Here is a 17,147-nt window from a genome sequence, read left to right as displayed (position 1 = left end):
TAGTTCCGCCCGCCGCCGAGGTCTCCATCACCGCCAGGCGCCCTAATCCACGCTCATTCATATTCATTTTCATTCTTATTCTCTCTCTCCCTTCTCTCTCCAAAGACTTCTAACCAGACAGGCCGATCCCTTTCAGTGGCACTCCTTTTCATTCATCCCTCACCACACACACACACACACACACACGCACACGCACACGCGCGCACACACCCCTAGACGGACAGCCCTGCTCCCGCTTCGGACGCCTCATACTCCCCTCCCCTAAACAGACTTCCACCCACTCACCATCTGTAGCCTCCCTTCCGCCCCCCGCCCCGCCCGTCCGGCTCCCCCTCCCCAAGAAGCGGACCCGCACGTGGGAGGCAGGACCCCGCCGACGCGCGGTCGTGCGCGCCGTCGTACCTCCGCCCGCCCAGAACCAACAAAGGCGGCGCGCGATGCGGACCGAGAGAGGCGAGCGGCGGGGCGGGCGAGCCGGGGCCGGGCGGGCGAGCGCCGGGCGGGGGCCGCTTGGGAGTCGGGAGGCGGCGGCGCCGGAAGACGCGGATCTCTGGCCGCGCGCGCCGCTCGGACGCCGCCGGCACCATGGGCTGCTGCACCGGGCGCTGCTCGCTCATCTGCCTCTGCGCGCTGCAGCTGGTGAGTGCCCCGCGCGCCCCAACCCCTGACCGGTCCGGGTCCTGGGACCGGCCTCCCCGGTTTCCGCCGCGGATCCGCAGCTCCGGGTGCGGGGCGGGCAGGCCGAGCGCTCCCGCCGGCCCCCACCCTGCCCGCCGCTCGGACTCGCACTGCCCTCCCGCCGCGGGCACTCGCCGGGTCGCGCTTGCCCTGAGGGAGGGCGCGGTCTCCTTCGAGGTCCCGCGCGCTGGGGTTCACCGCGTCCCCGCAGGGCGTCGCCACGAGGTCCAGGGGCTGCTGCAGAGGCGCCGGCGGTGAGCGCTTCCCCCGCCCCTGGGCTGCACAACTGGCTTTAGCACCCTCCGCATCCCTGCTGAAGTTTCACAGGGGCTCGTGGGCTCTTTCTTCTTGGGATGTTTCCAGGAACGTTGGTTAATTAGACGGTGCCCGGTAATGGCCAGGTTCTGAAGACACAGGAGCAGCTTCGACTCTTAGTTAAGAGTGAAGTGGTTCTCACCTTCTGTAGGTGGAAGGGTAGTGGTGGAGGAGTCTTGCTTGGGTCCCCAGGAAGGAGGTCGGCGGTGTGTTTTTAAACAGAGCCTCTCACCCCCTGCCCTTCCAATCTCGTTTTAGATTTTGTCGAAATGCTGCCTGTTCGGGCAGCGACAGACTGACAGCTGTCTGTAGGGAGGGAACCGAGTGAAAGCCCCCGTCGGCGCGGCGGCTCGCGGGGGAGGGGAAGAGGAGAGTAAAGGGGCTTGCAGTGTGGAGCGAATGCTTTTCTTAACACAAGTCCTCGTGGGACCTAGACTGGCCCTGTGATCCGTTCCCGTTGTCACTTGAGGTCAAGGCCACCGACCTTTCGTGTCAGACTTTTGTGTGTGAGAGATTAATAGACAGTCCCTCTTATTACACTTAAGACAGACTCGGTAGATGCTCTGCCAAGCTTTCTTCAAAAGTGTTGTTTATTTTTCGAAGTCACGAACATTAACTAGCATATTTTGACTAGCAAGAGGAAAACGCTTTTCAGTGAACTTTACTGAGTAATGTCAACCCTTGCAAGGCTCATTAACTGAGGGATAAAATAATGCCTTTCTTTAATAGTCCCGGTTCCCATAGATGTTTTAAAGGGTTTCACCTTTCCTTTGCCTCAGCGTTCCACTCTCCCATGAAAACCTCGCTTCAGATGTGCTCTTGATTGTTTACTTAATATGTGCATAATTAACGTAGTTATAGATTTGAAATCAGTGGCTGCTTTTCTTTAAATCTCAGGGACGTTTCCTTCTGTTCTGTTAAATAGCACATATTTTATAGCGTTTTCTTGAGAAAATAATTTAAAAATTCACTTGACCATGAATGTTTTCTTTAAACAAACAAACAAAAAAAACAGCCAGAGGATAATTTACACTTTGGTTATTAGAAATGGGCATATCTTATAAATTGAGAAAACTGAATAAATATTTAGTCAACCTTTGAATATGCAAGACTGTAGATAGACATACTGGATTGTATAATCTATAATGGCATAATTCTTTCCTTTTTACATGGAAATAACTGTAAGGGTTTTTGATACAGCAGATTTATATGTACAATTATAATTTCCTTGGTGGATATTGTAATATTTGTGTGGATAATGTGCTCAGTGTTTCATCTCTCAGCCTATAATGCCCCTTCTTTCCACATACACCTCAGTTGATACAAATGCAACTTACTCTTCAAAGCTTATCTCAAAATTCCACTTTGTCTATGAAGTCTGTATACAAATATCTCTCATCACTAGACTGTAAGCAAACTGACCGTAAGGATCAAACATTATTTATCTTCGTAAGACCTTAGGGGAGCTCATATTAGGAGCTGAAACATGTTTGCCGAATTTATGATAGTAATTAACACTTGCAATTCATATAGGGTTTTTGCATAAACACTATTTTATTTTGTTCTTAAAATTGTCTTCTGAGGAAGGTCCCCATTTTACTTGTTGACGGAGGAGGAGGGTGCTACTCATAGAGTTAAACAACTTTTCCAAATCAATAGTTTTTGTATGGTAGATAGTGAGGTGATAGTAAACACTTAATGATTGGATCTCAAACAAAACATGTATTCATATATTACATTATTATGTAATACATTACACTTATTGTGTATATAAAGGATGTATAACACTCATTTGACAAATCATCATCATCATCATCGTCGATCTTTATAAGATATGTATTGCTCTTAGTTGTAAATTCTATATAACCAGTTAATTCTGGCAGAATCCTTTTGTTGAATTCGATGAACTCTTGGTTCTGTAGTTCTGACATGAATGCTGGTTAATATTTTAATTTACTTTGAGGAATAATAGGAAAGTGAAACAAGAAAGTTAGTATTGGAACTTCACTCTATCGATGACATGATTATGGTTTGGGGACTTTCTCTCGGTGAAATTTGAAACTGGCCCCCTTACACTGAGGGCAGGGAGATTGAAGAAAGAGGCAGACCACTCCAGGTTGGCAGGTGGCAGGTTCAGTAAGCCAGGGCACTTACCTTCCAGGCTTGGGTGGCTGCAAAACAATAGATTTCTGTACTTTTCTTAAAAGCTTATATCAAGGCCTTAATGGGGTTCAGTCACATATACTGTCCAGATGGTCTCAACAACACATGCTTTCTCAAGGCTGCGTACTTGAAATGGCTGTCGCTGTGAAAACAGTGGGCTGAATGTGCATTCCAAGGACAAGAGAGGGTGAGGAGCCTCTGACTGCCCTGGTCTAGCCCGAGGGTCAACCAGAGGTCACGTCCTCTAGATGACCTTCTCTGATACCTGAGCAAGTTCTTTGCCAAATTGATTAAGTTTTCAAATACTGGAGCGTTATTTCTTCAGTTTTTTTCCTGTGCTATTGATAATATAATGGCATGATGCATTTTAGGTTTTATATGCATTATTAGAGAACAATTCTGCATTGCTTTCTTGTCTAGACAATCAATAAATCAATGTTACACCAAGATTTTAGCCAATTTCTTTGGTGTAAACACTCCCACCTTGGCCAATCTGAAGTACACCATTGCATAATATTTCCATCATATTGATAAAATAGGCATAAACAACCTCGAAAGCGTAGAGAAAGTACAACAGTGAAATAATTAGAAAGGAGTGTTTAAAATATTTAGTACCTCTTTTTAATGTAAGATTATAATATTTAATTTTAATAATGGATGTGTTTCTCACCTGGTTTACAAAATTCTAAAAAATTAACTATCTGAGCCTGTTCCAGCATTACCACTGGGTAGGGCGCCCAGGTCTAGTGTCCTTTCCATTGAAACCAGCTGTCTTTTTTTTACCCTTTCATGTTTATTTCTGCTCCCACCAACTGTTGGAAGATGGAGATTATGAAGCAGTAAATAAGTTTGAGTGTTGAGAGGGGAATGGCATTCACAGAACACATTTGCTGAGGAGAATCTACATGCTGACAATTAGGCGTTGTCTGTGCAGATCATGAAAAGATGGCACATTAGCTCCTTCTCAAAGTTAAAGAAACAAATGAAAGGTTTTTATTATCTCATTCACATTTCATCCAAACCACCCTCCAGAGTGAAACGGCAGGTTGGCAAATAGAATTGGAGACAAATGATCATTTTTAGGAGAGTGTATTTGGATGAGTTTGCAAAATCTCAGTCTTCTCTCTCTTTCCTTCACCCACCCCTCTGGCCATCTCCCATCACTACTTTTTCTCCATGCTTCCACGCCTAAGCAAATTCGTGGGTTCGCCTCAGATTTTACATTCATGTGTGTAATTCTGCTAGATGAATTTAGAGAGAAAGTGAAAAGCATGAATGAATGCCCATAGAAAACTGTGCGAAGTAAATCTTTTTAGAAAAAGCAATTCATTACTGTGTAACAGATTCATCAAGTCATCTAAGAACTTTTGATTATATTTTTTGTAAGGATACTTTTGGTTTTGCTTGTTTTAGAATAACGTGTATTGTATATACGTATACTCCAGTAAAAAAAGAAACACCTGGTCATATGCTTTTAGTTAATTAGTTTTTATTGCCACATTTAAATGTCTTAATGGGATGCTTCAAGGTTTAAAATTTACTGTACATGCCATTTCAGTCATTTTCTTATAGTAGCTTCAGTGAAGTGTTGAACTAAGGTTCGCAGATTGTTCCCACAGAGATTTAAACATCTTCTCGGCATCACAGAGGTCAGATTCTAAGACACATTCGACAGATTTTGTCCCTGGATATTGTTTTTATCAGGGAGATTTATTTCATCTTGCTTCACCTCATGAAAAGATGACAGCCATGTTCCTATTAGACCTAGAAACCAGTGCACCAAAATTAAAAACTTTCACCTTACATTCCACAGTAACAGAAATCTTTAAAAGCTATAGAAAACAAGCACCTTTTAACACATAGGTGGGCTGTTTGTTTTTATTTGAGAGAACATCATCTCAAATTAAAAACTAGTAATTTTTTTTTTTTATCGTGGTGAAAATCAACTTCCTCTTTATACCACGTTCAAACCATCTCGTGACCACTTGTGACACTCTAATACTGAGATCAAGTGTTGAGAGGTTCTGAATGTTGGTGGTATAGTTGCAGTAACATGCTTTTAAACTAAATTTTGTGAAATGTACTACTCACCTGTCATAGATATTTGGCAGTGGATGCAGATATACTATATAGATATACTGATACTTTTGCTTTAACAGGTTTTTAATTTTAATAGCTCTTTCTCTTCTCTATGCAGTATAATTATTAATCATTTAGTTTCCATTCTTTTTCTATATTTAAATACCCTGGATTATCTCATGAAACTTAGAAGGTTAGTAAACTTAAAATTATGGCTAATAATGAGACTTCAGTTATAACATGATGGATATTGAAATCATTACAATATTTTGCACCAGCCAATTTTCTGCAAATCCAGATCCATTTATAGCTCTCTTGTTATTTAAGTGTACATTCAGAGTATTGAATTTGTCTAAGAAATATTGTATTTTTATGGTCTTGTTATGGGTTCAATTATGTCCCTACCCCCAAATTCTTATGAAGTCCTAACCCCTAATAACTCCAAATCTGACCTTATTTGAAAAAAGGGTCATTGCAGATGTAAATAGTTAAGATGAGGTCATATTGGAGTAGAGTGGGACCCCAATCCACTGGTGTCCTTATGTAAAGGGACAATTTGTACACAGGCTCACACACAGAACACCATATGAAACAAAGGCAGAGATCAGGGTGATGCTTTTACAAGACGAGGAAAGCCAAAGATTGCCAGAAAAATCACCAGAAGCTACGCGAGACATGGGACAGATTCCCTCTTCCAGCCCTCAGAGGGAACCAACCCCACCCAACGCCTTGATGTTAGACTTCTGGCCCCCAGAGCCACGAGACAATACATTTCTGTGGTTTAAGCTACTCAGTTTGTGGTACTTCGTTATGGTAGCCCTAGCAAACTAATACAGGTCTTTGATTTTGTATTTTTATAGGGTACTAATTGTGTTTCTTTGTGTTTATCTCTTTGTGTATGCGTTGTTTCTTTTACTGGGTTTTAAGTCCACAAAGGACTAAAACTTTGATTTTTCTCACAGACTCTTCCATGATACTCTGCAAAGGGTGAGCACTCAGGGAATATTTAGAGAATAAATTAATACATAAACAAATAGCTAAACTTTATTGAATGTTTTTATGTGCCAAGCATTTTTTCTAGGTATTTTATATCTATGAAATCATGTAGCCCTCACAACCACTCATTTTAGAGATTCAGAAATTGAGACAAGAAGAGTTTAAATAACATGCCCAAGAACATACAGCTGGGACATGATGGAACAGGGGTTCAGATTTGAGTCTGTACTCCCTTTATTGGAATATATGCTTCCTATGCTTGAAGTAATCAACAAATATTTGTAGAGTCCCTGAGCACTGGGTGTAAGGTGTGAGCTATTCAAATGCAGACCTGCTCTCATGAAGTTTATGTGTGAGGGCAGAAAGGCTGTCAATAAATATGTAAACATGGATTACCAACGTGTAAGGGCTGTTAAGTGCCATTAAGGAGATGGAAAGTGTAATGTCTTTAGAGAAGAAGGGGGATATTCTTTGATGGGGTGGTCAGGAAGACTTCCCAGAAATTGGAAGCCAAGTCTGAAAGGAAGACCAGAGGTCAGTCATGCAAAATGAGGGGAACCATTCCAAGCAGAGAAAACCAAATGTGCAAAGCCTCCAATTTTGAAGAGTATGGTATGTTCTAGATGTGGCAGAAGTCTCTGGTGAGGCTAGGGTGCAGTCAGAGAGACCATGCATGTAACGAGAGAGCATTGGGCACATGTGCTGGCACCAGATTTCATTTAAAGAGCCGTGTGAATCCACTGGAGCATTTTAAACAGAATCATGGTATCGTCTGACTTGTGTTTCAAAATACTCTCATTGCTGAGCAGAGAACAGATTAGACAGGAACAAGAGAGGAAATGGGAGACAGGATGCTCTTCTATTATTCTGAATAAGAGATGATGCGAATCAGACGTGTAATAACAACAGATACGGGAAAAGATGGACTTGGGACCTGACTTAGGGGTGGAAAGCCTAGGGCTCGCTGAGGGCTTGACCTACACATCTTGTGCAACTGGGCGTAATTGTGGTGCTTTTTACTGAAAGCTGGAAAATTGGGTGTGGTGGGTGGGGAGGTGGAGCAGGAGTGTTGTTTTTGGTGCTATAAGGGTTCTGTTTTACATGCTTTCAGATTCTGATACCTGAGGCCAAGTGTCAGGTCTAAGAGCTTGGAAATCAGAGGACAAGCTTGGATTGAATATTCAGAACTGGGAATCATGAGCAATACTGGCATTTCGAGCCCTGGATGAGATCGCCTCGAGAGTGTCAAGTTAGGTAGATGAGAACAGTGCTGAAAACGAGACTCAAAATTTTCAATGTCGATTTTAGGGAGACTCTTTGGCAAATACTTGATAAGGTTAAAGTGGACCTGCTTTCTTAAGCGCATCACAAATTCATGCTTTTAACCCCCATCAACACTAATTGGTGTTAATGTATGTGAATCGTCATGCGTTTATCACAGAATATAACATTAGACTAATGGATCATACTTTGTCAGTGATTAGTTTTCAAAATGCCAGTTAAATGGTAGTGCAAGCAATGACACATAACACACACTACCCAATTTACATTTTTAATTTGATGTATTTTATAAAGATAACTACAATAAAATGGGAGATAGCCTTGAATGTCCTTTAATGGAACATTCTTATCTTAATACTCTGGGGTAGAGTATTAGAGAACAGATATTTTAACGTGGGCATAGTTAAAAAAAAAATTAGCGAAAGCATCAAGTCTTACTTGATGACGTAAGTTAGGAAAAGTGAAACCCTAGAACTAGTTGGTTGCTGGTAAGAGAATCGCTAGTTTCTTGTTTTGGAAGAAAAGCATCTATCTATGGGGAAAGGGATGAGGGTGAAGGCTGGAGGGCATCCGGGGCTGGGGTTACTGACAAGTACTGTGCTTGAAAGAATTAGATGGTCCACTATTAAGGGAAGCTGGGGCAAGATCATGGCAGTGTTAATAATCTTGTTCTTTTTTTTTTTCCTAGGTTTTTTTTTTTTGGAATTTTCTACTCTAGAATGGCTTTCCTGATTAATTGTATTCCTGAATTATTAAGTAGAATTAAATGTCTGAATTTCTTAACTACTTCCAGAGGTACTTGCATAATGAATTGTTTCATACAGATGCCCAGTTCCTTTATTAACAAAAAATATTGGAATAGGATTTTAGCTATCAGATTCTCGTAAGAGACATGAGCTCAGTGGATGTGATGATAAGTCGTAAATATATTTCTGACAGTTTCTCTCCATTCCAGTAATTAGAGACATGGCCATACTTTGATATTGATTAATATGTAGTATAATAAGTGCTTGCATATGGGAAGCCCCAGGCTATAAAGGTTGACTAATTAAATTAGTTAATTAAGGTATGAAGAGGAATACTCTACACTCAAGTAATGTTTTCTGTACTGATAACTAGCTATAACAGATCATAATGAAGATAATGGGAAATATAAAATTCTTGTTGATGTCAATTCTTTGTCAATTTGTATTTAAAATATAAATTCTTGATGAGGGAATTACAATTTCTGAAAGGTAATGTAGCTTAGATTTGAGGGGTCCTCAAGAATTATCTAGAGCCATCGTTAGCACCACAGCAGGACTGGGCATGAATCTTCAGTACCAAAGACTATCCTGTCGATTCTTAAATATCTCTGAAAATGGAGATTTTTACTGTTAGCAAAGTCACTCTTACATTTAAATCAAATTTCTCACGTTTCAATTTCTATTCTTGAGGTACTAGAGCCGGCTTGCAGCATCTGGGGGGAGGTCACGGTTACATTCCCAGAAATTCTGCGAGCCAGTTGTTAAACACGGCCTTTATTAAAAAATAATTATGTACGTTTTAAATTATATTAAAAAGAAAGGTAATAAATATCCAAAAACGCAACCCTTTCTAGTTATTTTTACCTTGTACTGTTACTTATGCTCCAAGGGTTATTTTGCAATCTACTGTATCTGTCTAATAGAAACTCCATATGACAGTGTGTGGTTGAGCATCTCTTCCCATCAGCTCTGCATCTAACGCTGTCAACTCTGCGTTGGTAGCTAAAACTCCGTTGTGGTGGAGGTATTTACATCATGAAAATACACGAACACTCACCCTTCAGAGCCAGTTATTACATATTTACCAGCACACCACTGGTTTTTATTTTCAAAATTCCATTGTTAACTCCTTTTACACACTAGCTTTAAGATCTCCCTAAACCTTGTAGTTGACTACTGATTTGCGAGTAAATGGTCCAGAATTGGTAATGGTTCACAGGTTTCACTTTCAGGTGACTGACTAGATTCCAGAATCCCTCACTCGGAGGGATTTAGTCATTTCTGCCTAATAGGTGTTGATTGATTCCCACGAGTGAGGGAGGGCTTCCAGCAAGGCCCAGCTCCTGCACCTGTCTACATTATTGGTTCTAATTAGCTCCTTCCACAGGGATGCCAAGTAATCGATGGTAAAAAGATGAAAACACCTTAAATCACGTCTGGTTCTTCCCGGCTTCCCTGCTTCAATTTTGCGTTGTCTCCACATTGAAATACTAAATATTCGACCTTGAAGGAGGCTGTGAGAAAGTGATTTACTTGAGAACACACTAAAAGATACTTGGCTTGTAAAATGTATTTTCTGAATTTTAAAACGTAATCATTTGTTACAGAACGCAATAAAATCCTATAGCAACTCAGTTGCTTTGTTTCATTCCTATAACATCTCCATGAAGCGGATATTAATATATTCCCATTTACAGAAGAGAAAACTGAAATGTGGAGAAATCAAGCAGTATACTTAAATCTTATGTTATGATATGACTTAAGCCATCGCAAATGGAGAAATGTAGATCACAGAATTTTGTGTGTTACCTGACGACTGGATTAAAAGAGTTGTTTCTCTGAACTCAGGGCAAACCAATTGGAAAGAGTAATTATTAAGCAAGCGATTTCTCTACATCAAATATGATTTGTAAATTATGATCCGGGTAACTTGAATAATAAGAAGGGATATTGCAACTCTTGCAACAGCTCTTTCCCTTCCACTTCTGTTCCTAGAAGATAGCCTTCCTCACGATTAAGATCCCTCAGGAAGCACCCCAGTTTACCCCGAAACAAAAGAATGAAATGCAAGCATTCTGCAGACCAAATATTCTGCAATTTTTCCATGCTCTAATTTCTCCAACGAATGAACCATTTCTGACAGTGCTTTTACTGTCCAGATACAATATTCTAATACCATGGGGACCTCTGCTCACGAGTATCCTCTCTCTCCATAAAAGTTTAAGCCTCAAATTCTCTTTGCTCCCTGTTGGGAAACTCTACCTTGGCCTTGGAGTGTATGATCGTTAAAGTTCTGAGTGTTGTGCCCACACCATTGACCGAGCATCTTAAATGTAGGGCCAATTACAGGAAAGCATTAGATGAAGCAAGCCACTGAACCATTAGGAAGCCTGCAAAAATCCTCTACCAGTCTTTTCTTCTGAAAGAGAGCTGTGGTTGGAAATACACAGATGGAGTCCTTGGGGATCTGTCCTTCACACGTGGTTCTCTTGAAGCATTTCACAAGGAGGAGACCTAACGTTTTGAAACATTTCACAGACTACATCATACAGGAGAACATTGGTCATGTATTATTAATGTTTGTTTGACTAGCGTCTTTGTACATACTTTTAGAAAAAGATAAAAAGGAGCAGGTGAAATTAATTTTATCAGTCTATCTTCATTAACCCAATATATTTATTTTTTTATTTATTTACCTTTTATTAAAATTATTGGGGTTACATTGGTTAATAAAATCATATGTTTCAAGTGTACAATTCAGTAATACATCATACGTAGTCATTGTTTATTCACCACTCAAAATTAAATTTCCTCTGTCACCATATATTTGACCCCCTTTACCTCCATCTACCTCCCCAATTCCCTTCTTCCCCCTGGTAACTGCTAATCTGCTCTCTTGTTCATGAGTCTGTTGTCATGTTTGTTGTTTTCGGTTACTGCCATTTGCAACAATGTGGATGGATCTTGAGATTATGGTGCTAAGCGAAATAAGTCAGAAAAAGTTGAGAACCATATGATTTCACTTATGTGTGGAATATACATACTTTTTAATACCTTCACTACTGATGCTTTTATTGGAGGGCAGGTATTTGAGGAGTTTCTCTTAAGATATAGGTAATGGCTCAGTTTTCCTTCAAGACAGTAGAAAGTACAGACTTGATTTTTCTTCAAATTCTATTTTTCCTTATTGATGACAAACTGGTTTTGTAGTTGAAAAAAATATGTGTGTATTCTAATTTGAGATGCTTAATTTTATTGCGGAAATAACATTTTTATATTTTAAAAGACCACATCGAAGCCAAAGAGATAATTATATTTAAACATACTTTCAGACATCTAAACTTTATATTTTTAAATATTTTTAATCATTACAAAATTTGATTTTGAAATAGTCATTACTAATGAAAAGTTTTAAATGCCCTTAGGAGAATGGCACTTGAAGCTCTTTTTATAAATAGAAATACACTTCTGTAGTCAATATGTATCTTGCATTATATTTAATTGAGGTAATCTGAAATTTGGATTTGGGTCAGGCAACACCTGCAATGGCTATGTGCTCTCCATGACCCAAAATGAAGGAAAAGCAGTGGAGAACCATTATCCCAGAGGCATCAGAATTATCCTGATGGATGGTTAACTGCTGTGTAGCCACGATTTTTTTAAAGTGCCCTTGTGAATACCGGAGGCTGACCTCGTAGTGGCGAATCACACCTAGAAGGTTCGCTTAGCGCTATAAGAGCAACACTTCATGTGATATAACTTAAGCCAAGACAGCAGCAGAAAAGTCAGGTGACGTTAGAAATAGATGGTCCTAAACGTGAGTAAAAGGACAGTGCAGGAAGTGATGGCAACCTTTATAAGCTTCATCTATAAGCCTAAGGAAGAAAATCATTGACCATTTGTGGGAGTTTCGGATATCTAGAATTATTTTTTTTCTATTACATTCAAGTGTAAGGGAAATGGCGTTTGGGTAGGATTGAACTACAGATTCGTGTGTAAACTACATTATGTGCAATGATAACAATTTGCATGAAAGTCCTGGAGACAAAGATATTGAACAGTAATAAACCACAGACAGAAGGTGAATCATCAATGTCATATTCTTTAAGCAGCAAATATCGGAATGCATAAATATAAGCATGATATGTAGCAATCCACTCTTGTCAGCATTGATCAGATATGTTTAAATAAAGGAATATGATAGTTTCCTATTTCTCATAGGGAAGTATTTTGTGAAATGTACAGTCAGACTTAAAAGAAATGCTAATTTGGAAATAATCCAGAAAGAAAAATGTAGGAATTCAGATTATTTAGCCTTAGTGGTTGATTATTAGTATCACAAAAAACTGTCTCAGAACGTCGAAAGGAAAATGCCCTTCCCTACCCTGACCCCATGTCTTCATGAGTGGAATCACTATTGCACTCTGCAAGTTCTGACCCACCTGTTACTGAGTCGACACTGGTGGTCAGTAGAGAACAGGTATCATTATCTTCAGTTCTTCAGCTGGTTGCTGTTAAGACTTTCAGTCATATACTTAAACCTGTTTTCTTCTCCAAAACAAAAAGACTTAAAGACAATGATGGCTTACTAGAGAAACTTGGACACCTTACAAAAGTCCCTTGTTACTCCTTACGCACTTGGTTCCCATGCTTTCTTGGCAGTTCCCAAGGTCTGACAACTGCTAAACTCATGATTCTACCTGATTTTTTTGAGTGGGCCTAAGATGCAGTTGATGTTGACTTGGTACCATACTTAACTTCATCTGTTCCTTGTGCTGCCTGTATCAGTCTCTTACTAATGGGAAAGATGAGGATGCTGAGGTTAGACTGATTTACATTATAGAGCACCTTTACCCTGCAAACCCCAGCTGCAGCTCGGTCTGTTTAGCTGTCCATTGTGATGGTAAACTTGCAACATAAAAGTGCCTGTGCCACTGCTCCTGTGATCACCATCTGCCTTGTCACACCATTAATTCTCTCCTCAGTTATATTTTTGTGAGTGTGACACTCTTATGGAGACTCTCAAAGGCCACCTGGAAGAGTGTGTTTTATGATCTGGCCTTTTCCACCCATATGGCTGAGAAAGGAGCCATGTGACATTCCCAACACGGCCATTTCCTTGACATAAGAGAATAGTGATATCGGAAACCCGCACCTTATGGCAACACATGGTGGCTGAAACAGGTGCATAAAAGGTGTCATTACAGAAAATGAATTTGACATTAATTTAGGTGTATAAGTCATACTGCTTAACTGTCGACTCCTCGAATCATTATTTAAAATTACTACCAGGAACTTGAGAGTAGATGCATGTCTTGCTTTTCTCTCCATAGCAAAGCTAGGGCAGTGAGTGCTCCATAATTATTCTCTTCTACAAAATGGCAGGCATGCTCAATCCCATAAACACTTTATATGGACAGGATGTTTTATGAAGTATATGGGAGAAGGTTTTGGAAATTATTTCTACAAAGATTTGAAGAATAGACTAGATTGGGCTACTTTTGTTTAAAAGGTTTGATGTAGCCTATATTAGCCAGTGTTCTCCAGAGAAACATTACAGATGATTGATTGATTGATTGATAGATAGACAGACACACACACACACGCACACACACATATAGCCTATTAAACGCATATGTGAGGAATTCATTATAGGAATTAGTTTACGTGATAATGAAGGCCAAGAAGTCCCACCATCTGCCATCTGCAAGCTAAAGAACCAGGAGGGCTGGTGGTATGATTGAGTCTGAGTGTGAAGGCCAAAGACCCAGGAGGGCTGATGTCCAGGGGCAGGAGAAGATGGATGTTGCAGCTCAATCAAACAGAGAGAGCAAATTTTCCCTTCCTTTGCCCTTTTGTTCTCCTCGGACCATCAATGCCACCAGCATTCCTGAGGGCTGTCTTCTTTACTCAGTCCACTGATTCGAGTGCTAATCCATTCCCAAAGACACCCTCACAGGCACACCTAGGAATAATGTTTTATCAGCTCTCTGGGCATCCCTTAGCATAGGTGAGCTGACACATAAAATTAACCGTCACACAGCCATTATCGGAGGAAGAAAAATAAACAATGCAAGTTTCAGGAAACATTTATAGCCACATCATAGGTTCATGCCACTTGCAAGGCAGACATTTTTGATATTTGTTTATTTTTAAAATCGTAAATTTGAAATACTGTAATTTCATTTAAATATAAAGAATATTTTATATTTTAATTATGTCTTTGAGCCAGTTCCCTTCTCTTCTTATTCACACTTAAATTTTGACACTCTAAATTAGCATCTCTGGGAGACTGTAAATTGGTAAAACTTCTTTGGTTACATTTTTTTCAGGCACATTTTTTTATATGAGGCATCAGAACTGTAATCTGGCAGCTTCAGATCTGAAGGCATGAGGAAATTTAAAACAATTCCAAATTTTTAATATTGGACGATGCCTTCCCAGTCAGTTTGGCTTGAAATTTTAAGAATCTGAAAGTCAATGGATAGATGGATGGATGGATGGATGGGTAGATAGATAGATAGATACTGTAATTCCTGGATTTATCATACATGACTACAGTGAAAATAGGAATCCTGGCACAGATTTCTCAGAATATTCCATGCCCCCAAAACTAATTTGAATTGAATTCTTACTTCAAAGGGAGCTCATTCTTTCTTTCCCTCCTTTCCACCTCTCTCCTTCCTTTCATCTTCCACTCCTCTCTCTGGCCTTCCTTCTGCCTTTCCTCTCTTATGGTTGTTTTCTGTGTACCTTCTATTAACATTGTGTAGAGAAAAGTGAGTTTGAAAGGTTAATAATATATTGCGTAATCGCACATATATTCTCCAAGTGCTAAAGTATTTTTGAACATTATTATTCCCATTCGAAACACTTGTAGCACTTAAAATTAACTCACTTCTACCAACATGACTATTTGTGTGGCTTTTTAGAGTCTCATCTATGGAATCACAAGGGGGAACAGTGATTAGATAGATGTGAACTAAATTTCAGATGTCATTAAATTTCATTCATTCATTCATTCGTTCACCCATCTGTCCATCTATTCATGATTTTATTCAGAGATATTAACCGAGGGCTAGCCATGTGTCCTGCACAGTGACAGACAATGGCTGGATAGGGCACACATAGTCCTCTCCTCATGGAGTGTGGTGTGTATGGTAGCAAAACATAGTTCAGTCACAGTAAAGATCTGAAGCACAGGATTGAATCACGAGTAACCATTACAATGACATAATTGTTATATAACTATTACAGTGTCTGAGTTTTATTGATTAATGCTTGTAATAGGTTTTGGTTAATATTAACGTTACCTAACAAAAAGTTTGAAATAATATTTCTTTACAACTTTTCATGCCTTATTTATGACGATCTGTGAGATGAATTAAAAATCATCCTTGTCCTGCGTAGTCTTGTGACTGGAGAGAGTTAAGTAAACAGATAATGTTAATGTAAGGTGTTATAGTACAGAACTAAGTCTCAGAAACTCTGCAGTCCTGAGCGGACAGCTAACCCAACCCGAGGGTAGGGGACTCGAGGAGGCTTCCAGAAGAGAATCATGACAGAACAAAGTCCGAAGGATGATGGCTCAGTGTCAGCTACTTTGGAAAAGGTTAACTTATCGATATAATCATGAGTAAGTAATTTATGCACAGTATTACTGTGAACAAAGTGGAAGGTCAAACCCCATGGAGCACAAGCAATCTCTAAAAACAATGAGAAATGAGAGTTTCAATGAGAAACGGAGTTTCCCGGAAGTAAAACAATCTGCCACGCCTTCTTTGGTAGAGGTAATCACAGGTGTGAATATTAAAAATTTGCCAAAACACCAGCGCGCCCTTGTCACACATATGCTGTGCTGAATGTTCCGAAGAGTCTGAGAGTCCCAGAGGGTACCTCGCGGCTCCTCAGCAGGGAACCCCAAACACGGGCCCTGGACGCCACTCCCAACCTCATTCTGTAGGAAATGAAGAGCATTTGAAGCAGAACAGATACGATTCTATGTTTTATAAAACTCTGAAGTCTAAATAAGACTTTATTTGGGGAAAGGGTTGTTCTATTGAAAAGAATCTTAAAACTGCTAGTTTGGAATGTGTGAAGTGGTTCTAGGTCTATTAAAATCTAGATTTAAGATTTTTAAATTAAAATTGTTAAATTTTTGTTTAGTAATTTTTTTCTAGGAATGTTTATATTTAAAAAAATTAAGATTTCTCTCTTCATGTGCATAACTTCTTGTCAAATGAAGATAAATCTCTCCAGAAATATATACACATATAAAATAAAAATGATTATTTTAAAATAGGTATTATTAAAATTGCAAGCATGTTCAAAGGGGAACATGGCATGAAAAACTTAATCTCACATAGTATGTCTTTTATGGGGACTCTTGAGAATTGTATAACATATGCCATTTAAAATTGAAGTAGGCTGCATCCAGCATTGCCGCTGTACAATAATTATATTTAAAGCAAATATATTTTCACTACATTATATTATTTTTAAAAGTATGATAACTCTGGTTTTTGAGTTATAACAAATAACAAATAGAACCTTCTCATTGTGTTCCACAATTGAAATTTTGGTTTGTGTAGAATGATTCAAAATTGTAGAAATCGAGAAAAATCACCCAATTTTATTTTCTATACAGCATTTTTCTTTACATGAAAAGCTTACCCATTTGTTTCCTTTTTAATAGATGACTGAATGAGTGAATGCTGGTGAAATTTCAATGAAATTTCAGTATTTTTAGGTCAAATGTCGGCTGTTTCTTTTGTTTTCCCTAATTATTTGTCGCGATTCTTTTTGCAGATAATATGCTACATTAACATAAAGATGGTTATACTCTCTGGGCCAATATCCCACATTACCATTTTTTAGTTTATTTTTTAT

At 39.4% G+C, this 17,147-nt stretch overlaps 1 protein-coding gene across 2 annotated transcripts in view; it reads left to right on the top strand.

Moving 5' to 3' along the window:
* The first annotated feature begins 381 nt into the window (after positions 1-381).
* Positions 382-17,147, top strand: part of NKAIN3 (sodium/potassium transporting ATPase interacting 3) — a 479,207-nt gene continuing 462,441 nt past the window's right edge. For both annotated transcript variants that reach the window (XM_039868858.1, XM_039868857.1), the window contains exon 1: positions 382-639. In XM_039868858.1, coding sequence (XP_039724792.1) covers positions 586-639 — 54 coding nt within the window. In that variant the 5' untranslated portion in view covers positions 382-585. The remainder of the gene's footprint in view (positions 640-17,147) is intronic.

The sequence above is a fragment of the Pteropus medius genome, unplaced genomic scaffold (assembly GCF_902729225.1).
Source record: "Pteropus medius unplaced genomic scaffold, Ma_sr-lr_union100, whole genome shotgun sequence".
In the NCBI taxonomy this organism is placed as follows: Eukaryota; Metazoa; Chordata; class Mammalia; order Chiroptera; family Pteropodidae; genus Pteropus; species Pteropus medius.
Note: the sequence above shows the minus strand (reverse complement) of the source record. Positions and strands in the feature narration are given on the sequence as shown.